General features: G+C 35.3%; 1 protein-coding gene across 7 annotated transcripts in view; it reads left to right on the top strand.

Moving 5' to 3' along the window:
- LOC117155540 (prominin-1-A) overlaps nucleotides 1-25368 on the top strand; it is a 71379-nt gene that overhangs the window by 39583 nt on the left and 6428 nt on the right. For 2 of the 7 annotated variants that reach the window (XR_013059824.1, XM_033331614.2), the window contains exons 2-13: nucleotides 14662-14929; nucleotides 15484-15836; nucleotides 16832-16953; nucleotides 17039-17062; nucleotides 18173-18465; nucleotides 18696-18845; nucleotides 18928-19143; nucleotides 19291-19846; nucleotides 20269-20427; nucleotides 20518-20639; nucleotides 21851-21901; nucleotides 23339-23503. Coding sequence is in view for 6 of the 7 variants with exons in the window: in XM_033331614.2 (XP_033187505.2) it covers nucleotides 14662-14929; nucleotides 15484-15836; nucleotides 16832-16953; nucleotides 17039-17062; nucleotides 18173-18465; nucleotides 18696-18845; nucleotides 18928-19143; nucleotides 19291-19846; nucleotides 20269-20427; nucleotides 20518-20639; nucleotides 21851-21901; nucleotides 23339-23503 (2479 nt within the window). In the remaining variant the exon portion in view is untranslated. Of the gene's footprint in view, nucleotides 1-14661; nucleotides 14930-15483; nucleotides 15837-16831; nucleotides 16954-17038; nucleotides 17063-18172; nucleotides 18466-18695; nucleotides 18846-18927; nucleotides 19144-19290; nucleotides 19847-20268; nucleotides 20428-20517; nucleotides 20640-21850; nucleotides 21902-23338; nucleotides 23504-24307; nucleotides 24398-25368 lie in introns of all 7 variants that reach the window. The other 5 variants (XM_033331608.2, XM_033331611.2, XM_076623545.1 and 2 more) reach the window with 5 other exon arrangements.

The raw sequence follows: 25368 nt of genomic DNA, 5'->3' as shown, positions 1-25368 counted from the left end.
TAACGAGTTGACCCGCGCGTGAGTCGGCGGCGCAGTTGCAATTTTCCCCGCGTGTACGATCGATCCTTTCCACGAGCACAGAATTCCTCCCTCCGGCGACGCAGGATTTTCGAGGACGCTCTTGTTCTATACGCGTTCCATCTACCCTTCCATTGCCAGTGCTCGATTTTTATTTCCTACTCTCTTTTTGTCTCTCCTTCTCATACGGTTTCAGCTTTTTTTTTTAATACGCGACCCGTGCGCGTGCCCGGTGCTCGTGCACGAGCCGAGGTCGTTAATTTCTCGAGTGGTGCCGTTAGGATCCTGCAGAAGCCCGCTACTCGTAGTGTTGGACTGATACCGCGTTCATACCTATCGATAATACCTTACTGATCTCGTATTTATATCGTATCGTATGAAAAACGTGGATCAATTTACTATTTGAATAATTAGCATAGGGAAACCTTAATGCACATATCGTGTATTGTATAGAAAGTAATTTTAAATTTCGTTATCACCTTGAAACCTCATTAAAATCGTAGTGAAATGGAATTTTCATTATTATATCGGTAAAAATTGGAAGCGATAGATAGCATAGAACATTTTTATGTACATATTGTACGTGTTATGCAGAGTATTTTGAAATTTCACTAACGCTATGTATTATGCGAAACATTTTGAAATTTCATTGGCATTATAATGCCATGATTATATTGGCAAAGTTTGCAAGCAATTTGGAAATGTATAGAAAGATTGCAAGATGTAGTACGTTACAAACGTATAAAATAAATGAATAAAAGGTATTCGAACGCCTATAGAAATCATTTATGAATGTATCATGTGTTTTGTACGAGACATTTAGAAATTTCATTAGCATCATAGTGCAATACGGTCGTTGTGATAATATTGATAAAATTTGAAACCAATCCGAAGATGTATGTAGAAGTTATAGGATACATATTGCATGCATGTAAAAGGCACTTAATAAAAATCATAAAATAAATGAATGAAAAGTATTATGACACTCACAGAAATCTCTTATGAATATGTCATATATGAGTGTGATACGAAACATTTTGAAATTGCACTGTCATTACAACGAGACTCGACAATCATGATTAACATTGATAAATCTCAAATTAAATTTGACAATGTATACTCCGTAATCTCCAAAATCAATAATGTATTTAAAACAGTCAATTATCCATATATACGTTAGCAGTAAATATTTCATATCTTCTATATATATATATATTTTCATATTTGTTTCAAGCTTTATAAACAGCGTAATCATGATCGCTCGAGTGTATACCATTGCGATGATAGTGAATTTTGAAAATGTTTTACATAACACATACAACACATACACAAAAGTCTTCTATAACAATGTGTCCAAATACTTTCGTGAGTCACTGTAGCATATCAAATTGTTTGAGTATCATCAATTCAGTCCCATCACTAGGTACACGAGTCGCTGATTCATCCGTGCTCTCGCAGGTGATCTCATCGTCTTCTTTCATCGTCGAGTCCACTGAACCGGTGTTTGTTCGTCTCCCTCCATTTTTTCTCTCCCTGGTCTGTTCCCTTTCGTTTTGTCTAGGTGTTAGGGGAACCCCCAGCTTCCGGTAGAATAACGTTCTCGCAACTCTGGCTGCGGTTTTGTTCCACGAAGGAGAGATACTTTCTGTCCTGTGTTTTGCGGACTTCTCGGTTACTTTCATTCCGCGCGTAGGTTTTCTCATCTGGTCTCGATGTCGTAACCTATGGAAATTATCGTTCATCTGGATATAAGTCGCAGTCTTTTGCGACGTCCGATATCTGATAGTTTCCTCTGGTCGTTGCAGATCTCAGCCAATCCTTTTGGAAATTCTTTTTAAGTAATTTTTCATATTTAATGTGATCGATAGATAGAAGCGCGATTAATTTTGTAAGAGAGATGGAAACGAGAGATTTTCCACGTTTCAAGTATCAAGTCGCTTCACAAATTCTAACTTTCTTCTTAATTTTCGAACCAAACTTAATTTTTGTAGTGTTCAAGTTTTAGTAAGCAAGTTGCAACTTTTTCATGCAAGCTTCGAAGAGATCGAGAAAGTAAGAGAAAAATGGTAACTGGAACTTTAAATAAGCAATATGCAAAGTGAAATAAAGAATATATAAACGAAAAATTTTCAGGATTTCGAATATTAGGCTGTCTCATAAATTTTTACTTTGTTCTCTAACTTTTTTCTCTGACTTCGTTCTTATTTTTACCAAACCTTAGTATTTGTTAGTTACCCACTTTCGTAGTTACCAAGTTTTAACGAGCGAGTGCAATTTTCTAATGCGAACTTCAAAGAGATTGAGAAAGTAAGGGTAGAATAGAAACCTTGAATAAAGAACATACATGCACATATACGTGGACTTGTATGTTTCGTGAATTTCAATAAAAAGAAGAAGGAAGCAACTATGGCAACTGAATATATTAATTTAAAGTCATCGATGCAAGAAATCGTTCCAAATTTTCGTTTCAAAAAGAATTTAAAAAAAAAAAGGTTGACCAGATTCTAGGCCACGAAGATTTTGTAAATTAGAAACAGAAGCTTTGCATTTCTCAGGGAACGAAAATTTATTTTTCCATATATAACGTCACAACTTCATATTTTCTCATAAATATTATATCATAAACATGTTATTATGAATAAAACATGTCATTATTCTCTCTATTCTGCATCATGTTCAACTTTTTCCTTATAATTTTTAGTAATATATAACACTGCCCGTTATCACTCACTATGCCAGTACTAATTTGAATTAAAATTTCCTGAGTTTTACAATAATTATAGAAAATTGAGGTGTACAGCGAACTTTTCATTTTTACAGTCTAATAAACTGTAAAAGTTCGTAGTACCTCGATTTCTTGTAACTACTGTGAAGCACGAGAAATTTTTATTTAAATTAATACTGACATAGTCAGTGATAAAAAGTGCACATAGGAGCATACGAAAAAGAGTTAAATTCAAAATTTGATATTGTGAAATACAACTGCCCTAAATGAGCAATAATAGAAAACGAAAGAGAAAATGTTTTGCTGCAATTCCAGTTTTCTTCTTTTTTTTTTTTGTTGAGTTAAAAAACGATTCAGTTCTTTATTCTTTCATCCTTTCAAACATTATTTATTTCTAACTCACAAGACACAGTACGATATTCCTTCCAGATTATCTTTTTCCTTAAATACACGTCATTCCAATGAAACTTGTCGAGGTTGAAATCAGTCCCGTTACTTCTCGTCGTTACATCCTTGATCCACGTTTCTCTTACTAATCGCGTTAAATATTACGTCTGTCTCGATCTACGAAACTTCCATACAAAAAGAATTCCGAAAGGAAATCAAATATCTACATCGTTACTTGTATGACTCACTGTACCAGCTTCTCAGAAGTTGAAACGATTCAACGCCACTTTTGATCACTTTCGCGATTTCATCGAGCACCAACGTGATTAACGTTCGATTTTCAGGAAATAAGTGACTCGCTCTTTTATTCATCGACAAACAAACAGAGAAAAGAGAAGCACACGGTATCAGTAATAGTAAATTCGGAGACAAATTTTGAAAGATAGAAATTGTAAAGTGTGATCGCTTTTCTCCGTTTTCCAGTTTTGAATTTGACCAGTTGCTTCGTTGCCTCTGAATGATTTACCTACGTAACAGCATGAATGAAAAAGCACACGTAATCTGTTTGCCGGGCAAAACTTTCGAATATATGCTCGATGATTGGCGTTGCATGTTTATTTCTTGCATTATGTTGCATTCGTATCTCGTTACATTCATCGATAAATACGAGTCTATGGCGCATTGTGCAAGCAGCGGAGCCGCGTGGGAAGCGTTAATGACTTTCTAAGCGCTTACATATTCCTAGACGAAGGACAGTGGTGGACGGCCGCGATTACCGGAATGGCCTCGCGGTGATTTTACCTCGTTCCAACCGGAGAAAGCCGTATTCCACTATTAGGCCTCGTTCCGAGACTCTGACTTATAACCGCGTTACGTGTTAGGTACCGTAATATCGCCTGCCCTTCCTATCTGCATAACTGCCTCCCTAAATTATTCGCCTTTCCACGTGTAAGACCATTTTTCATTCCTTATTTGGACGTTAGAAGGAGAATGGTTAGGTGGAATTCGCGATGTACGCATTGCGGTCGCGTAAATTGCAAAATTTTTATCCTCGAGCTGTCGAATTCGCAAACACTTGAATTTTCAAGCTGTCAGATTTTTAAATCTCCAAACGTTTAAATCTTATCGTAGAATCGTGCGGTTTGCAAAGTTTCGGAATTTGAAATTTCCTGACTCCCTGACAAGTCGTCTGATTAAGAACTTTCGAACCTTCCGAATCTTAAAATATCCAAAATTCCAAGCTTTCGAATCTACGAAACCTCGAGGTTTCGCGTTTACAAGCTGCGAAATGTCGAGCTTTCAAAACCTACAATTTTTCAAGAACTGCGATTCTCCTTAAAACGCGTCATCTTCGGAATATCTGAGATTGCTTTTCCATCACCTCGCCGTTCAGAATCTGCATAAATCTAATATCAACTGCCATTTGAAGTTCTATAAATACGCAAAGTTATATTCGATCGAACGTTTGTGATTCTATAGATACACGCATTTACGTTGGAAGGTAGCGAGAAATCATGTCTCTGAAATACGCAGACACGTTGTATTTCGTTATCGCATAAGAGAATGGTAAAAGAATGCTTTTCCACATGGTCTGCTAGATGACAGATAACATTAGACAATTCTAAACTTGGATTTATCGTCTTACAGCGTTATGCAATACTTGTAGCACTTCACCTGGAGCTTTATTGGCTTCCTTGATACAAGTACACCCCTTTTTTTCCTATACGCATCACGCTTCCCTGATCGTGTAACAGAAAACCATTGCCTTTGTCTCGTTCTCCAATTCAATCTCTTTATATCCACGATTAAAAAAAGAAACGCTAAAAATAATTAATTACAAGGAAGAATAGACTCCTGAGTTTATAGCTTCCTTTCTTTACTTTTTTCCGTTGCTTTTCTTTTCATTTAAACTTGTCACAACTCACCGACTACTCGAACGTTCCTCCACGTCCTAGGATCACGTTTCCTTTTCGGACAATATACCGGAAGCTTGGACCAGACCTCTTCGTAACATGTCAGTCTCGCCTCAAACCTTGCCGTGTATTCAACAACCGAAACAACATGGAATTTCGAACATCGTCAGCTAACACATTTACTTTATCTACAAAATGATAGAAATTTATTGACAGAACATGAGAAACTAATTTGCTTTTTATCATTTCATTAAGAAGGCAATCGTTCGTCTTTTTTTAACTATTTTTTATTACCTTTTAAGTTTATTAAGTATATTTAAAAAATCATTAGAATTTCGCAATTTGATGCTCAAAATTTGCCAAAGAAGTTGGACCAGGCTAGCGTTATGAAACGAATTAATTTTTTCAAACCTGTTCGAGCGACCGAAAGAGCTTTCGTCGTCTAAAAATTTTTGCAAATATTTAATCCATCCTTTTTGGTAAATTTTAATCTAAGCTAAGTTGAGAAGAATTATACCTTTGAAAAAAAGTGTAAAAATGTTTCGTAAAAAAGTACTGCTGTCTCTCGTAGATTGAGAACCACTGTATTTCGATTTCTGCTACGAATTATTGCAACATCTTCACATTTCCACGATTGTTTAAAATACTCGAAACGAAAGTTCGGGAGAAAGATTGCAGTTCTAACAAAAAATGATGAATTGCAAATGTATCGATTGTTCCACTAATTATCTCCGATTTCTCATCTTCTCCATTTGTTCACGCCTTCCCTAAAAGCGTACATCTTAAAGCTTCCTTTCGATTTATTCGACATTCATCGATCGATAATGTCGCTTAATCGCGAGTCGCGAGAAGAATAATTTGCAAGAAATTAAGCGGCGATTTACTTTAATCGCAACGTCGATAAAGATTTCTCCTAACGACTCGAGCACCCGTTTGCACGTTGAATAGTCTTGTTTCACAAACGAAGGCGCGCCGCGGAAAAACAAAACGAAAAGGGGGCGAAAGCTGCGTGACAAGACTAGAAGCGGAAGTGTCTTGGGGTTTTTAGTCAGGGAGGAAAGCGCGAACCACTTTGTCCTCGAAAATAATGAGATGTGTGTCTAGCGGACCTTGGAAAAACGAAGCAAAGGGAAAAGAACGACGCGAACTCGAGTTACAAATCATGTGGATCCTCTTCAATGGACTTTTTTCTTCACTGCCGTCCCTCGTAATTTATCACAAAGGTATTTCGTTACCCTGGTATATCGAATTTCTTGTCTGTAAATGAAAAACGCTATCGTTAAATGAAAAAGTAATTGAAGCAGCAATTTTTATATCACCAGACTTGTTTTTTATTTAGTTTCTGGATTAAGTACACAGTGACTGAAAAAAGTGTTGGAACACTTGTAGAAACATTTTACAAATATACCAAGTGCGTTGTATGGTACATTTTGAAATTATACTGGGAGACTCGAGTAACATGATTATCTTGGTACAGTTTAAAACAAATCGGAAAGTTTATAAAATGTATGAAGGTATATAAAGGTTTCGCGGGAACTCAAATTCTGAGTTTAACATTTTTTTATATGCTCCTGCGTGTGCTCTTTATCACTGATGAAATTTTCTGATTTTCTATTGAAAATTACATTAATAAACGTAATATTCAGTGGAATCACGTTTAACATTCATTATATGTTCTAGATAATTATTCATGCTGTATTTTCATTTTTTATTACATATATTAGTAATATTTGTCTATTAAAAATTTCATAATTTTTATATACATTTTCAGATTCGTTTCATATTATACCAACATAATCATAACAAGTGTATTTCGTTATGATGCTGATGAAACTTGAAAATGTTTAGTATAAGAGACATGATATATTCATAAAGGTCTACATGCCATAATACTTTTTATTCCTTTATTTTACGTGTTTTTTTTTTTTATTTTATTTTCGCAACATAATCACGACAGTGCTAGTGAGATTCAAAATGTTTCTCACAGAACATAAAAGTTTCCTATGGTAAGTGTTCAAATACTTTCGATAGCCGGTGTATAATTCTTTGTAAGTTTGCGATGAGCTAATAAATCGATAACATCGCGTATCAACGAGCAACCAAGTGGAAATATTCGATGAAAATACATGCTGTACCAATATTTACCGTACTGAAAGTTAATGGATTTCTTCATTACAGTAATAGCGATCGCCTCCTTTGGGATTACAGGAAGGAAGGTTCGGATAATAACGTGAAAAGCGACTCGGTTGGGCGGATTTAAAACCGTTTCCCCTTGTTTTTCGTTGCTTCTTTAATACACTGTGAAACAGCCTTGACTCTTAATTGTACTGGAAACCTTCATACCTCAATCGTTTTCTTGGTACGGTAGAACTTCAGCTACCAAAACATAGATTAATACAACAGTGTGTTATCTTTTTCTATTTCATCGAAAATCTTTCTTTCAAAACTGTTCGTGCCATGATCTTAGAATAGAATTTCCAATGATATTTGAAAAAAAGGATGCGCGTGGACGACCAAACATACCATGCACTTTATTTTAAACTATCAATTTTTGTAAATTATTACGTTTCAGATATTAGGCTACTCGGATAAGCTCCACAGTATCAATGTTCGTAAAATATCAATTTCATCTAACACTGAAATATCAATTTAACAAAATTAAGTTGAAAATAAACGAATTCATTCGAAATCCAGGTTATTATCTATCAATGTTTATTATTTAAACAGCGCGCGTTAAGATTAGCTCGCAGAATTTTATGCAAATTATGTTTCAGAACGTAATTAAGAAAATAGAACCTAGATGGAAAATCGTTTTACATACAATTCCTCGCTCTAGTTATAATTAATTTAATCTACTTGCGTTGATTTTAAGATAAAAAGTAAATATTCAAGATAAGAAGTTTCGCTTTCGAAACTTTCGTCAAGATAAAGAAGATAAGTTGATTATTAAAATGCGAGGAATACTTTGATTAGATATTTGAATTAGATTTCTTAATTAGATTATCTTCGTCGTTTACGTGTTCAAGCGTTTCATCAGAAAGCTGATCTTCCGCTAACGTTGCTGGTTAGTCCTCGTGCATCGTTGTGAACCGGAAATCGACTGAGCACGGAGGTCGAGGTTTTCTCGTGTTACAAAGCCATGGTTACGGCATCGTGTAATGGTATTAAGTACACGAGAAATGACAAATAAAAATTATCAACCACAAACAATCGAACATTTTTCCGATTTCTCAAACAAAAATATCAAATTCAAACGTTAATATATTTCATCATTACCAGATTTGGAGTTGTCGAAATAAATATTTTTTTAGTAGTCTAATTGTAAAACGAATTCATCGTTTATTATAGAAATCTTAATCGTGTAATTTTAACCTTATTCGTCATTATCTTAATTTATAAATATCCTTCGTACACATAATTAGTATTTGATTGATATAAAATCGATAATCCATCGTTATTGAAGGAGAGCAAATTCTTGTTTATCGCAAGAATTTCATTTCGCTAATTTTAATCTTCCTCGTTGTTTTTCCAATATAAAAATATCCCTCGTGTATATAATTGGCAAATGATTAATATAAAAATCTATTGTAGTGAATAATAAAGAAGGTGGGTCAAAGAACTGCGGTTGGAAAATCCTTTGAATAATTAAGGAAGGGCATTACAGTCAGGTGAACGCTCGTTGCACCGGTGCAACAGACTCACTGTCGTCCAGGGTTTCGATCGATTTCCCAGTCATTGACCTCCACCGTGATTATGCTAATACCCTATCGTAGGTTCCTATCGTGATCTTTTATAACATCTACATTACCAACCATAAGCATGAAAACAAAAAACAATTTAATCTTTTTCCACAGCTTTTATCTTCTGGTTATTATTTTGCAATTTTTCAAATGTTTTTCTAGTTATTATTATAAATCAAGTGTTTCAAAAGTATCATAGCTCGGTGTAACTGAGCTGTCTATTAGAATTTTCTGTTTTTCCTCTGTTTTCCCTTTTTTCTTCGTGTTCCTCTTTATTTCGAAATAATCAACGAAGGAAACATTTGTACAAATTTACGGCAAATAGTATTTTTCTTTTATCTTCGTTTCTTCTTAATTCGCTGAGTTTAAGATGTGTCGATAAATTAAAAATTTTATGCGAAGTGGATTTCGTCGAAGCAAGCGTCTTGCGATGGAAACTGGACTTCCTTTAAATTCACTCTGCTTCCTTTCGCCAGTGAAGAGGATTTCAATGCGGTTTTACTTAACAGATTACACAGGAGCCTTCGAGAGACGTACTAATTTATCAAACAGCTCGGGTTTTTCGAAAGTTGGTGGATAGCGGACAGCAAAAGTATGAAAAGGATCCACAGGCGATACAAATGTCCACTATCTTGGAAGTTACGGCGATACCGGTAACACAGCCAAAACACGCGAAGGGAAAAGTAGCTAAAACGTGTCGTGAATAAACACCGCTTTCGTACAACTTTTCCTTTACGCAAGGAAGGATGAGAAATATTAAAGGAATCCATTCTTTATGTCTTAAGAGATGAATTTTGGTATTTCTATCTCGCGAATCGTGTAGAAAAGGAAGTATTTGTGGAGGAACGTAGAAAAATAGACTTCAGAAGTGGATGTGCAATGTTGCCCATAAACAAAGCTGAGTCAAGACACTTACTCGTTACATTTGTTTGAAAACTGGAAGGAATTTTATTTTATTTTATGTTTTAGATCATACAGGTACATTGTTACAAATACCAGACATGCATTTCAAAAGTGATACTATTCAAAGAATTTTTTTAGAAATATTGAGGAACTATTTGGTAATGCGCAAAAAATTATTTGCTGAATATATAATGTTAGGAAATAAAGGAATAAATCCTGGAAAACAAATATTAGTTTTGTAATTTTTCATTTAGATTTTTAAAAAACCTATCACAAGATGTATTTGTTTCAGTGAAATTTTCTTTACAAAAAATCTTGTATTTATCGATAGATATTAAACTCTGCTCGGGGCATAAATGTTCTAAATTTTATAATTTCACACATTTTTTAAATATTTATCGCCAGATACTTCACTCAATGAAATTCACTTTGTAAAAGATCCTTATCAAAATACCATGAACTCTATTTAGGAATTAACAAAGAAAAAAGAGAATACTAATTGCTGTAAGTTTCTTAATGTTTAAAAATGCGTTCATTTATGATGGTTTTACACGTCGCAAACTTTCAACGGAAACACACATCGTCGACTATTCCCCCAGGAACGATTGCAAGCACAAGCACTTCCCTGCGTTCCCCTGATACAAACTCGCATATAAAAGCGTTAACGACGCTCTTACTGCTCGCGCTATTATCACTCACTATCACTGACTAACTCTCTGTCCCACAATTCGTAGAATTGGTTCGCACTGACCTCCACTAAATTGCCCTGTTCACCACTGAATCTCTTTTCCGTCAGACGTTGAAACAATCTAACCGAGGTTTTTCAATTTTCGTAGATGAAAATCATCGTGAAAAATACGTATAAAAGATGTATGGATAATTTAACCAAAAGAATTATTCAACCAGGAAAAAGCGAACACGTAGTTACAGTGGTTGCAAGCTTTCATTCCAACATTTGTTCGCTAAATAGGATTAACAGAACCGTAAAAAATTAATCAAAAGTTTGTCGCAAAATATCTACGGCGGTGTGAACAATTTTTCGCAACTTCTCTTTACGTTACGACAGATAAAGAAATAAAAAGACATTTGCATACGTTCAGGGCTTTTTCATGTACGATTATGTTAATTATCATGTATGATATATCATCATAGAAAATACTATTCCTCGGTAACTTTGAGCTTCTCGACATCATTAACAGGATGTGAAAAAATTTTCAGAAATAATTCGATTGGTGGATATATTGGTAGATAGCTCACAATTGGTTCTATTTGGCCTTTGATGCAGGATAATTCTCTACCATACAGTGGAAGTAGAAAGCAGATCATTCTCATTGTTATTGTTGAGAAAATACAAAGTATAGTTAACATGAGGAAAAACGGAAAAAATACGAATATTAGTGTTCGCATTTTAATGACTTCTCATCGATAAAAAGGCAGAACACTGCAATCACTACTATGTATATTTTTCTAGCTATGGTAACACGAAGAGAAGTATACTTTTTTGCATCGCTGTAGGGATTTTAGGAAAAAATTTTGTTTAATCTTTTACGGCCCGGTTAATTTTATTTAGCGTTTAAATATTGGGATGGAAGCTCGCAACGAGTGTAACTGTGTTTATTTTTTTCCAGTTGAATAATTCTTTTGGATAAATTTCTCCGATTGGATGCACCGCAGTGGAAAATATTTCGTTGCGACCGATTAAGCTTCGAGTTCGACTCTGTAAATTAAAATCAACTAGCCGCAGAATGAAAAAATGGATGAACTGCTGCTCGAGCCACGAATTACATGGCTCGTTTCGATCTGACAAAATGCCCCACTTTTCAAGATATTTAAACATTACTCTCCTGTATCGATATTGTTACTATATCGCAGGGATAATATTTCTTCGAATAAAATACCAAATTTTTTATTCCCACAGTGCATCACACGTGCAAATAATACAGAGCTGTAGCTGTTTTTTTTATTTTTAATTTCATCGCAAATAAAATATATAAAATGTTAGATACGAGTATTATTAACGTTTTACTAGGCTGCCGAGTTTTATATAAATTCATATTTTTGCGAATACAGTGTCCATACGAGCGTATGAATAATACAGGAAATTCAATTTAACATAGTAACATATAAATATTATAAAATATAGATAATAATAGTATGATATAATATAATAATATCGTTTTAATTGACATGATACTTTAAGCATATCCGTCGTCGTTGTTAGGGACATGTTACACGGCGAATTATTGCCTTTCATATCTGAACTAGGAATCAAAAAGATAATTTTTCAACAAGACAATGCTCCTATTCATCTAGCTGCTACGATAAATATGTAGTTTCAAGATTTCGGAATAAAACCACTACCATGGCCAGCATTAAGTCCTAATCTGAGCCCAAACGAGAATCCGTGGGGAATTCTAGCAAAAAATGCTTCACGGATCGAGAGAAGCCAGCTACAGAAAATATCGTTGAATCTAAAAAAAGGATAAAATCCGTGTGGGCGGATATTCAACACGAAGCTTCACATAAGTTTGTGTATAGTATACCTGACAGATGTAATCAAAGATAAAGGAAAATCCAAGAATCTATTTTTCAGAGGAAATTTAATTTTTTCCACACTTTGAAAGAGGAACATTCTTGTTCCTTGTATCTTCGGTTTTGTTCTATAATATGAAATTGCATAAACCATTTCGTCAACTTTTGTTTCAATATTACGAAAAATCTAAAATATACAAATATAATGATATAAAAATCTAAGAATAGAGTTGACTTTATATTTATTCGCTATGTGTGTGTGTGTGTGTGTGTGTGTGTGCTGTACATAATATTTTACAATATTAATTTCGTTGGTGGGAAATAGAAAAAGTGAAACGAAGATTTATATTTGGTATGGAGATTCGAGGTAATCGGCTAGTAAAACGCCAGGAACAATTCGTATGCAAAAGGAACCCTTATCAATACGTCGGTACTAGTTTCTAAACGTAGTGCATCGCAAAGTTACTGGTGCAAGCTGCCGCTTGGCATATCGAGGAATCACGCGAATTCATGTGCACCGGTGGATTTATTGCGGTCGTAGTCTCCGCAAAAGCTGCATGAAACGGTTTAACCTGACCATGCCGTGCATTCGATTCTAACAGTACATGTCGTTCAAGGCGACATGTCGTAGTAACTGGACGATTGCATTCGTGGCAGATTATCTTTCTTATTTTTACGAATGCAACTGGAGAAATGAAAATAAAAATAGAAATTTATTTCACTCAGTGAACATATCATAATGACCGCTTTATTTGGAATATTTTATATGTTTTTATGTAATAATATGCATTCTCTTCATATGTGCAGCTTCAAGTTTCCTGTAATTACATAAACATTCGCCAAGATGCTTGTCAATTGTGTCGTGGAAAATTTTCTTCCTATTCCTCGTCTTTCTTCAAAATTTGAAAATATTTCAAACTCGCAGAAACACATTTCTAGAATATCCACTTGCGGAATCTTTTCACGAATTTACTGTATTTACTTATATGAAACATTTTTAAATTTCGCTAGCATCGTAACGAGATGCGACTATCGTGATTATATATCGATAGTATTTGAAACCAATCTGAAAATATACGGACAAATACACGAGATATGAAATGCTAAATCGAATAGATAAAAAATAGTAAAATAAAGCTACATTCCACAAAATTCACAAGTTTCCCCTTTCATTCGAAATTGATTTTTTAAAGACAAGCTTAGAGAAACAAAGAGACAGATTTTTTATTAACAAAAGCTAAGCTTCTAGGGATACATGGATTTCTTTCGAACGGTTATACTAATCGTTTGACGAATGCGTGTTGCGCAGGATAACCTTGACGGTCATGTGTGTCCTGTAGAATGTCTACCGCATGGCGCATCGGAAAATCAATGCAGCGGTCCACGGGTCTTAATCCATCGCCGACCGGTCATCGACGTTTGATCCATTTTTCCCAGGAGTAACTAGGAAATAAATTTCCCTCCCTCCGTTCTCATTACGTTCACCCTTCGACCTGGCAACCCTTCCTGACCTACGTCCTACATCCGACCGTGTCCTCGTTTTCTCCGTTGTTCTCGCCCTAAAAAGCGGTATCGGGGTTGCAGATGGAAAATATGCTCTTTAATGTCTGTTCTCCGCTGCTCCTCCTGCTCCTCTTCTCTTCCCTTTCACCGATTGTTCGCTCCTTCCGTGCTTCACCTTTTCTTTTTTTTTTTCTTCGTCAATGACGCGCTATTTTTAAACTAGCATAATGTGCAATGATCTTCGTGTAAAAAATAATTTTAGGTATATAACCGGGTGTCCTATTTAACTCTGCTATGCCTGATTACTCTGTTATTTGAGATGATAGAAAAAATATATTTGCGACAGAAATCGTACGGCATCGAAAGGGCATACCGTGCCTTTTTTTCTTTTTTTGATCTCGCTATGATCTTAAAATATCCTGTACAGGTGACATTTAAAAATTTTTTTATTACATATTCTTGTAGCTGACATTCAGCCTTTTTCGAAACAAATTCGTGTCTTCTACCTTATCCACTATCGACATATAAATTTTAAGATTCTCTGTTAAAGTCATCAGTCTTTGAAATTCTAAACTTTTAAATAATTAGAAATAACAACTTTAAAAATATTTTTAATCGTTAAGTAACAATAACTCTACTTGTTACTCTCTGTACTTCAATTTTCCTTCCCTAAAAGTATTTATACAGAATACCAAAAATAAAGCGGTCGTTACGATGGTTTAGTGGGTGGAACAAATTTCCAGCTGAGTTTCCATTTCTCCAACTGTATTTATAAAAATAAGAAATTGCAGAAATGAATACTCGGTCTAATGATCTTCTTTATAAAAAATTATTATATGTGATGTTTTGAAACAAATTAAAATAAGAGGTTTTAGAACAAAATCTGCTATTGCTAGATATTTAGCTCTACCAACGTGACAATGATCTTCCTTTGTTGCAGGAATGTTCACTGTTGTGGATGGTGTACCAACGTTCCAGTATTCTTTGGCCCAATGGAAAATAATCGCGACACATTACGGTGGACTGGCTGGCCTAACGTTCGTTGGACTTCTCCTGGCTGCGATTTTACCCTGCGTAGGCTTGTTCTTCTGTTGCTGCAGGTGTGCTGGTCATTGTGGCGCCAGAAGTCAACCCTTTGACAAGAAACACGATCATTGTAGGAAAGTGATGCTGAGCATGGTGCTCATTGCGGTCGCTACTATTATTCTGTAAGTACTTCCTTTTCTTACGATTTATTTTAATCAGACTATATATTCAGAAAAAGTTTCTACACGTAAAAATATTCAAGATATAATCTTCACGATACTTAATGGATGAAATAAACCTTAGTAAAAATATGGATTTCCACGAATATCCACGATTTAATTTCAATTACTCCCCATTTTCAAATAATATCGCATTACACGGTAACAAACATTAAATAAGTTAAATGGATTTTCGATAATGAGGATTACTCTCGAGTTTTCAGTTAATCATTGACCCAAATAAATAGTCGAACGATATTTCCTCTCATTAATCCCTCTCCAATTTACAAATTTAAAATAAACTGATATATATACTTATTTCCTTTTATATTTGGCCAATATGCATTTCAAAGGAATGTTCAAAGGAATATCCGTATCAATAAATAATGTATCGACAAAAAGATAAATACATCCAATCAAGAGTAATGGAAGCGAACCCAATCGAGAGAGCTTTCCAATTTGTTTATTCCCTCGATAAAAGACAACACGACGAAGCCACGGTTCGATGTAACTTTCAGGTTTGGCGTGGTTTGCGCCTTTGTAACAAACGAGTACATGCAGGATGGGACCAAGGAGTTTCCTAACAATGTGAAAATCAGCCTGAAAGACGTGAAGCTGTATCTGAGCAACACAAAGGAGGCGATCGATAATCTTCTCAAGACTAATTTCGACGAGCTGGAAATTAATCTGAACAACATCCTTCAGGCCAGCGGTAGAATCGTCACTGAACAACTCGCTGAATACTCCCACGCGGTCTCGTTGACTAATCTAAGCGACATTGTCGCTGGCCTGGAGTCCATTAAAGAGGACCTGAAGATCATGCAGACCATCACCCGCGATCTAAGGACCAACGCTAGTCAACTGGACATCGGTACGGATTCCTCTGATATCATAGATATTAGAGAAATCTCAATAGAGAATTCTATTGTTGATATTTAATTTTTTGTAGTATTCTAGGAAATTCGTGTTGGAAATTTCATTTATATGTTTTTGGTGCCAGAAATCTTCTCGATTTTTATTTAATGACCTTACCGTTCTAGGGAATTATTACTTGAGATATTGTTTATTTTCTTGATGTGAGAAGTTTCCTCGATTCTTATCTGAATAATGACTTTTCAGAAATTTTTATTCAAAAATTGTAATCTTGATACCGGACGTTTTTTTTTATCTTTATCTAATCGTTGGGATATCGATAATATCCCGAGTACTTCAATTACAATCGTACAATCCTATTTATAAATATTAAAATATCTGTTGACCTCGTTTAAAACATGATGATTGATCCAAATTGTATTTGTACAAGATAACGAATTTAAATTGGAATTGTAAGAATTGAAGATGAACGAAATAGCCAAGTTTATAATCATTTGCAACGTGCGTTTAAATAACAATATATAAAATATGATAGATTATAGTAGAAGAAATATAACACGTTATAAATATCATAGACACAACAGATATCTTACCAATTACAATATTAATACAAATATCGTAGAAAATTTAATAATACGAATATCAAAATTAACTAAATCAATCACAATCGCGATATACAGTAGACATAATTAAAGAAATTTATTACATTATATAATTGATGGAATTATTATTAGCATAGCGAACATGTGAATTCTTTACGGTTTAAACTTCCAAATTCTAAATATTTCAATACTTCCCGGGTAATTTATTCGGATCATATGAAATTCTATAGAATCTAAACTTCCAAATGAATCGACAATTCTCAAAGATTTTAATAATTTCCTATTAATATGGTCAGATCTGCCCTTGTTTCCCTATAAGCGTTTCAATACTTAACAAAGGTGTGAATATTTTAATAGAACGATATCTTAGCAAACTTTGTATTCGTTCCAGTTGTACGAGGTGTTAAAAACAATCTCCTTCACACGCTCGCGGCTTGCAAGACGCAAAATTGCAAACAGGTGCTGCATGATTACAAAGTGAATCAAATGTCGGTTCAAGTGGAGTTCGACAAGGTATTCTCCGCTTTTGTTGCATCTGTCCGTCAATCGTTATTGTTCGTCATGCATCTAATTTTCTTTTTCCTTTACATGCATACAGTACATGGACCGATACTTCCCGAAGGTATGATGATTATTATAAAATCCACTATTACTCGTTCGGTTTATTCACATTAAACCGCGATAGAAGTTGTGACATCATTTCTGCATCGATTCGATAGTAATACACTACTTTCTTTTGTCTTTTACTTTCTAATTTATTTATTTACCTATTTATTTATTTATCTTTTGTCTCGCTGATACTGTAACTTTATACAAGAAGGAAAATGAATCTTAATAAACCTGTCCGATTTGCTTGTGTTTCTGTACTAATCAAGTAGTAGACCAATGGAAATTAGACAATCATTTTTCTGTTTTCATATAATAATAATTTTAGTAAAAGTAAAACTGAGCGATGTTACTATACATTTAGCGGTCTAGCAGACGTAGTTTGTTTTCTTAATCTTATGGATGTCCAGCCATTGGTTTACGAATAGAATTATTGTGTAAACTTATCTGATTCCATGCTTACCACCAAATAGCTTCAGTCTGTAAGTCATAAGCTAAAGCATGATCAACTTTCGATTATGTGTAAACGTTCGATATGTGTATCGTTAATTGACAACCTCTGTTAAGTGTGTGACGTCTAGAATGATTTCGAATTATTGTCCTTACTTTAAACCTAGCCACGAGGAAAGGAGACTTACATTTTTTAGAAACAACTCATATTTAATTAAGCGTGTAACACACACGGAAAATGTCTAGAAGGAATGAAACGTTTCCTATTTTGCACTGAGTTTTCTCTTACTACGTTTTTCTGAATTGAAACCTGTCGAACACATCTTAAACGTACTTTGTTTCCAGCTGAGCACTTTATGCATTCCGTCAGTCTGCTACAAAGAGCTTTTAAGAGACTTGATACATTTCAATGCACTTTTCAGTTACACACTCTCTTTCTCTCTTTCTCTCTTTCTCTCTCTTTTTCTCTAACATACCGTTAACATTAACATACCTGGGGATTGGCCATTTAAATAGACACAAGCATGACACTCTCCATATCGATACTCTGACTGTTCTACAATGTTCTCATTTAATGTGTCATCTCAGGCGTAATCGTTCTTTTTCCGATAGATACGAACAATCTTATTTTTATTTTGATCATTTATATCGAACGATCGTACATGATTTTTTCCAGTTGCCAAACGTCACATCCGCTTTGAACAACATCACGATGCTGATGAAAGGCAACATCGTGTCGGAAGTGAGCCAGGGCAAAGAGTCGTTCTTGAAGATTCAGAAAGACATTCAACACGCTGTGAACCAGACCATTCCTGTCGTGAGCGCGAGCATTAGAAGAGTCAGCGTACATATGGATGCTTTGGCGAAGAATATGACAGTGCTCCTTGATAGGATAGGTGTTGAGATAAACGAGGACATGAAGGGTGTAGATCATGCATGGAAGCACGTGGATCAGTATATACCGTACAGGTGAGAAACAATGAAAAACATTTTATTTGTATTGTACATTTCGTCCGAATCGTTTCTGCCCTCCTCGAATATTTGCATATTTCTGTTCTATTTTGTTCGAGTATTTGAACATTTCTATTATATCTTATCCCAATATGTGAATATTTCTCTCTGAAAAATACTCAAATATTCGGTATAGATTATTTATTTCCCCCCCCCCTCTCTCTTTCTAACATGTGTATTTTTTCCAGATACTATCTTGGTCTTGGAATATCAGGAATTCTACTAACAGTTTTAATGTGTCTGACTTTCGGTCTCTTCTGTGGCATTTGCGGAAAGCGACCTGATGGATATGGGGACGATTGCTGTAACAAAGGATCTGGGGCACGATTTCTTATGATGTAAGCTTTTAAAAACGTTGCTAAAATTGTTGTATCATTTGGTGATTCGAGATATCGGTAACATTTTGCGGAATTTTTCCAGGGCTGTTTGGATAATTTTCCTCTTAACGAGCGTTCTAATGGTGATAACCGTAGCACACATGGTCATTGGTGTTCTTGTTCAAAGAGCTGTATGTGAACCTTTGAAGAATCCGCAGGATAATAGGATGTTCGCCCTAGTTGATGAAATTGTACAAATCAAAAAGAAACTGTATCCACAGAATCCTAATGCTGACGTGAATATGAGCTACATAATCACGTAAGTGTATAGTAAAAAATTATTAAAAAATTATGAAGATTATAAAAGATTATCTACGATCGAAGATGCTTATTAACCGCTATTTGCATTTCCCCGTCTCTCACATTATCAAAGATAAAAAACAGTTCCATTGTTTCTTCATGACAGACACTGCCATCGAAACGAAACATTGTACAATGTACTGAAGGTAGGCAACATCTTCAACATAGGCTCGTTACGCGAATACGCTGGCCGTTACGACATCAACAACACAATCCAACAATTACGACGCAAAATCAGTCTCTCACCTGGTGTGGTGATCCTCACGGATAGTGCAAAGTCGAAATTAAACGATCTTGCGCAAAGTGGTCTCAGTGACATCAAGTTCTATCAGTATGTGGAGATCCTCGCAGATAATATCACGAACATCAACCTGGAACATCTAGCGAAACAACTGTTGGATGTGTCAGCTGAATTGCCCAAGGGGCAAGAGGACATTCGTGTCAGTTTGGAGAAAAACGCAATGGATCTGGCATATTATCATGACCAGTTGGTGAAACCCATGGGAATGCTTAGCGAACAGTTGGTTACAAAGGCTGTGACACTCGAGGAGAAGATAAAGTTTAACCACAGTTCGATGGCAGAAGCTATTCATAATCTGGTTAACGAAGTGACGAAGGCGCAGCAGTTTTTAAATAAAGACGGGCCAGAATACGTGCAACAAGTAGGTTTTAAATATCTCTTCGTCAATTAAAATTACTAACAATATTTGGAAAGACATTAAAGTTGACGGATATCCGCGAAAAAATATGGAAGAATATCATTCAGCTTTAGAATAAGCTCATGGAAAGAGAAAGTATTGAAGCATTTTTCATTAAAAGATGGATAGACTTCTAAATTTATAATCACATATTGTCCATCATCAAATACTAAAGTTTTTTACTTTGTTAAAAGTAGACATCTTAAGAATCTTAAGCATTTTCAGAATAATCACAGTGATAGTGTAGGAAATGAAAGTACACAGTATAACTGAACAATTATTTATTTATATCTTTTAAGTTACAATCAAATGTAGGAAATATTTCAGAATATTTAGATAGTAATTTCAAAGTAACTGCGTCACAATTCGCTTTTTTTTTATTATAGCTGGCAACCAAATTTGGAAACGCTTTCCTTCGTCAAGTTGACGACTTCCTCGAGCTAGTTATCCATCACGCGCTGATGGACGTAGGAAGATGTGCTCCAGTCTCCAACGCGTATAATGCAACGCTAGTCGCAGGATGCAACCGGGTTCTAGATCCATTCGTAAGCAATTGATCAACTTTCTTCTGTATATAATCATTCTTATAAATTGCAAAAATTACAATGTATCATACTTCTACTCGTAATCCACAGAATGGTTTCTGGGTGAGTGTGGGCTGGTGTCTAATTCTCTTCATCCCAACCATAGTACTTTGCGTGAAACTGAGCGCGCTGTACCAAAAATCGGATCCCTATCCAGGACCTCTAGTCGAAGCGTAAGTTTCTCTCATTCTATATCGTTCAAACCCAATTGATAGATTCAACGCTATTAAATGTTTCCAAAATATAATTAGATATCCGGTGCATGACGATTTTAAATTCCCAAACTGTCCTTTGTTGTGAGATCGGGATTATTTCATATCATTCGTTAAATCGAAAAGGAACAGAAGAAATTGCAGTTCGTTCAAAAATTTAGTTTAGGGATAACCAATTGGCTTGATTATTCCGAAGAAATATTAGGAAAATTAGAAACAACAATACATCCACTTGAAAACAATCGCTTCTATGATTTTCTTCGCTAATTTCTGGCCAGCAGATTCTGAGCACCCTCTATGTAGAAAGTGTTGACAGCCTTCTGTCTCAGTCTGGTAGTTAATCGAGCTTCCATATTATCCTCAGCATGCACATATTCGCGCTTGCGATATCTTTCTTATCGATATTTTCTACTCGGCATGAATCATCCTACCACTTTGTTTAGCGAGTCTCAAAATTGCATCGCCAATTCTCAAATCGATGAACGCGTTATTCCTTGTAAGCTCACCGCCTTTATTCTCAATTCTATCTCGGTGTGCCGTGAGCTATCAACTAATCGTTTTCTGATTTTTGTCGCGTTTATCGTACATGTCTTCTTTTCGCAAGAACGTATCACGAAAGAGGAGAATAATAATGTTTGGCTCGAAAACTCTGTCCTTCGTGAAAATTATTCGATCGTCCGATATCTTCAATATATTTCTAAATTTATTGTTCTATATTTTTCTGACTAATTACCTACATAAAAAAGTCTAGATTTACCTTGCAAATTAACTAAATACATAAATAGTTTGAAGTTTATGGATTCTTAGGCCGATAATTTCAATTTATACGTCGAAGAGCTAAGAATCGCTGTGATGTACTTAAGTGAGTCCATCTGCATTTATTATTATAAAAAATTATATATATTTTGTCGAACAGTGAAAACGTATCGAGTAATTGTCAGACTAATGGGATAATATTTTCAAAATTTGAAATACATAACTAAGTACGAATTCTCAAAATCTTACATCACTATGATTTTCAGCCCGCGTACTTCCATGTTAATTTGTAAATTTATATAAGACGATCGAATTTTCTTCATTGTACCAATGCAGTAGTTCATATTAAATTAAAAGTAGCTGTCTAATGTGTGGAATGGTTGTTGGAATCTAACCGCTAACACGCTCCGTTCCAGTGAATATTTGTATGACGCGTACGCAGACAGGGATAACATACCCCTTACTCAGTAAGTATACAACAAGAACAGCCAAGTTGCTCGCATGTTGAATTATGTTGATCGTATAGCACGTGAATCCTTCATTAACGCTGTGAACACAATATATTTGTTCATTTCACGTTCCACTACTCTTCACGCCCCAACTTAAGATATTTCGCGATCAGAAAGACACAGTGTACCGGGGGAAATCGTGTAGTGATTTGATTGATTAGAACGATTTTACCCTTTGTCTGCATGATTAGTTCTAACACGACGAGCACTCTAGCTAACGTATTGTGGAATCAGAATTATTTCCTTGAAGAAACTAATTGTAGAGGGGAAAGGAAAATTTAGAACCTTTCTAAAAAACGGTTCTATATATATGTGATAAATATATATATTTCAAATGATCTTTCTACTCAATTACTATCCATTTAAAATTTTTTAAGGGTCATTATAATTATTAATTTAAACGTTGCTAATGTTAAAACGTTAGAACTGAAACTTGTAATACAATTTACTCAATTCGTTGTTCCCTCTTGTGGATCCTTTTTCCAGAAAGTTTCTCAATTGTTAAAACAACAAAATTCTGTGATCTATACGCAGTATGACACTAAATGCAGATCCCACAATATCGTTTCAATTACATAGGTATAAAATCTTTAAAATATATAGTTAATCATCTGCTACTTGAACTTTGATACCTTCTCGACTTTCTTGTATCACATGTATTATATTACGTAATATGTAAACTGAACATGTTTGTGCATTTATAGGAAAATTAACAGATGTAGAAATACACAGATTACTTATGACATGCAAAAATACATATATAGAATATCCAGAGTACGAATATATGAAATATTCAGAAAGATACAACATTCAAAGTGCATTAGATATTATAAATATACACATAAAACTTATCCAAAGGATATCAAAGGTATCCTCTGCTTGACTTCCATCTTTACAATTGCATTCACAAATGAAATTTGCATATAAGCATGTACATTATTAAGCATGTACAAACATTGAAGTATATACAATTTGCATATACATCTGCAGTCTACTAAACAAACATGTAAGTCAGTGATTCAACATTTTATCATCCCTAATATATTATGTGAATCAGTCAAGAAGGTGTTAAACATTTAATGTATCTTAATATACTAACGCTCTCGCGTTTTTCGGAGCTTTTAACTAGTCGTGTGGAAGATGGAATTTTTCTTTCTTACACACAAACACATACGCGCACACACACGCGCATACATACATACACACAGGAACACATGTACGAGTTTAGTGGCGTGGCAGCTAGCCCTTTGTCTCGTGTACCAAAGCTACTTAGGAGATTAATGATACACGTAACACGCAGAAACAGCTTAGCAAAATAGTACACTCTCTAACTCGCATGACGAGTGCCCCGGAGACCCGTGATTTATTCTACTGAAACGTTCATTTTCCTTGCAGTGTTCACGACAAGAAATACGTGTCGCACAGCAGAGACCCTTACGCAAAGTACGAAAGCTACGATGGTCCAGCAGGTGGATACAGCGAACGAGAGAGAGTCCCGGAAGCGCATCAGAGCACGTCCCACTATCATCATTATTCCAGATACTCTGACGTAGCGCCGAAGTAAGTGTTGGAACAAGTCACTTCGGATCTGTCGGTCGTAAACTTCTTGAAGCGAGAGCATTATTCCTCCTTCGTGAGATAAAGCACCTCGAAAGAAATTATATTGAGAGATAGCTTGGCTGAATCATAGCGTCGTTTTGGGAACACACTGAATGTGTGATTTATTTCTTTATCGTATGAGGATCACAGCAGGAAAGCGTGATAAGTATATTTTTGTTGGTTTTTTAATTTTATCCGTTAAGTTCAACGACGCGAGTCTTCTAAAAATAAGCGATGAATTAGCAGAATTTCATGGAAGCCAAACACACGTTTATTAAGTCAAAAAATATTTCTGTCCATTTTCTGATTTTACCTGGTAGGTTCAAGCATGTAAAGCTTTTTAAAAATAGCTGGTAAATTGGCCGAATTCGTTAGAGTTCTTTAGAGAGACGCTGTGTTCCAAAACGAAGTTCAGTCTACGGCTTTATCAGGGAATATTTCGAAGACAGGCGCTTGTTTGAAAGAATAGTGCTGCCGCTTTAAGGTTCTCTTTTTCTATTCATTTCGGATCGTCATCTTGCATTATTTGAATGAAGATGGAATGGAAAAGAAAATAAAAGTCTGTTAGTGTTGTCCATATCTAGCGAAGCGAAGAATGCGTTCTTGGGGGTTGTCAGAAACCTCTAGGGGTTGTTTCTCGCGAGTATAGCGAGCTACCACGCTCTTGAACGATTCTGGATTCAATAGGTGTCTTTTTGTTTGAGATCGACGATTTTCTCCTTTCATTTCTCCGGTTCACTAGTTCATCTCTGGTTTATTTTACAGTTCCACCCCCACGTGGCGAAGCCACGAACATACCGCCCCCTCCAAAACAGAACCTCACAATAAAGTCTTTAGCATATCCGTAGAAACGCAGTAAGTCTTGCAAAACATCCAATTTGGACCGAGCAAAAATCTTAAACACAGCTTTCTGTGACACGTTACGCAATTTTCTTCTTATTTTACTTACAAACTTATTGTTCTCTCGGTTCCTGTATCTCGGCGCCTGATCTCTCACCATCACCGATCTTTCATTTATCTCTCTTTCTTTCGTTTCCTTTTTCTCGTTTCCCTACATCGGTGAGCAGGGTTCCCACTCATCGCGCGAAATTCTTTTTCTCACCTTTTTTGTTTTCACCGATTCTTCCGAACCGCTCGATTTAACTCGAGGATGGGATCAAGCTCTCTGTATAGAAACTCGCACGATACTTGTTCAGGTCAGTGGCGATATTTCAAATTTCAACAGTCCCAATGTAGTTGTTTGTAAGTACTTGTCGAGCCACGTACGACTCGAATTGTATATTCCCTATTTCTCTCCCTACTTGTAAATCGAAACGGACAAAGAAAACATTTTACCGATGTCCCGTCTCTTGTACTTTGTATGATAACCTAATCATAGATAAAGTATCTCGTCTTTTCCCGCATCGTATTTCTCTACCACCAACCATCGAAGATGTATGAATTGCATGATCTACCTTGTACAGTATTTATCATTGATGAATCGAACATCTTGAAAGGGTCAAGTAGCTTCATATGAATGTAAAAGATTGTGTATTTAAAATCACTTAGAATCACTTGGAATTATCCAGTTTAGAAATTATTAGAAGTATCTACTTGATTCATTCAATAACTCTGGTAAATTAAAATAAATGAATAAAATAAATTTTATTCATCCATTTATGTTGCTATAAATTTTACTTTTATCGAATAAAATATATCGTTCACTCTTGTTGAGTATTTGTAAAGGGTTCGAGCGTATCTTGTTAGATTCAGCGCGATCCGATCCATATCATAAATAATGATACTGTTATCGAAATGAAAAAAAAAAAAAAGGAAAGAAGGACAGA

This window comes from Bombus vancouverensis, chromosome 12 (genome assembly GCF_051014615.1).
Source record: "Bombus vancouverensis nearcticus chromosome 12, iyBomVanc1_principal, whole genome shotgun sequence".
In the NCBI taxonomy this organism is placed as follows: Eukaryota; Metazoa; Arthropoda; class Insecta; order Hymenoptera; family Apidae; genus Bombus; species Bombus vancouverensis.
Note: the sequence above shows the minus strand (reverse complement) of the source record. Positions and strands in the feature narration are given on the sequence as shown.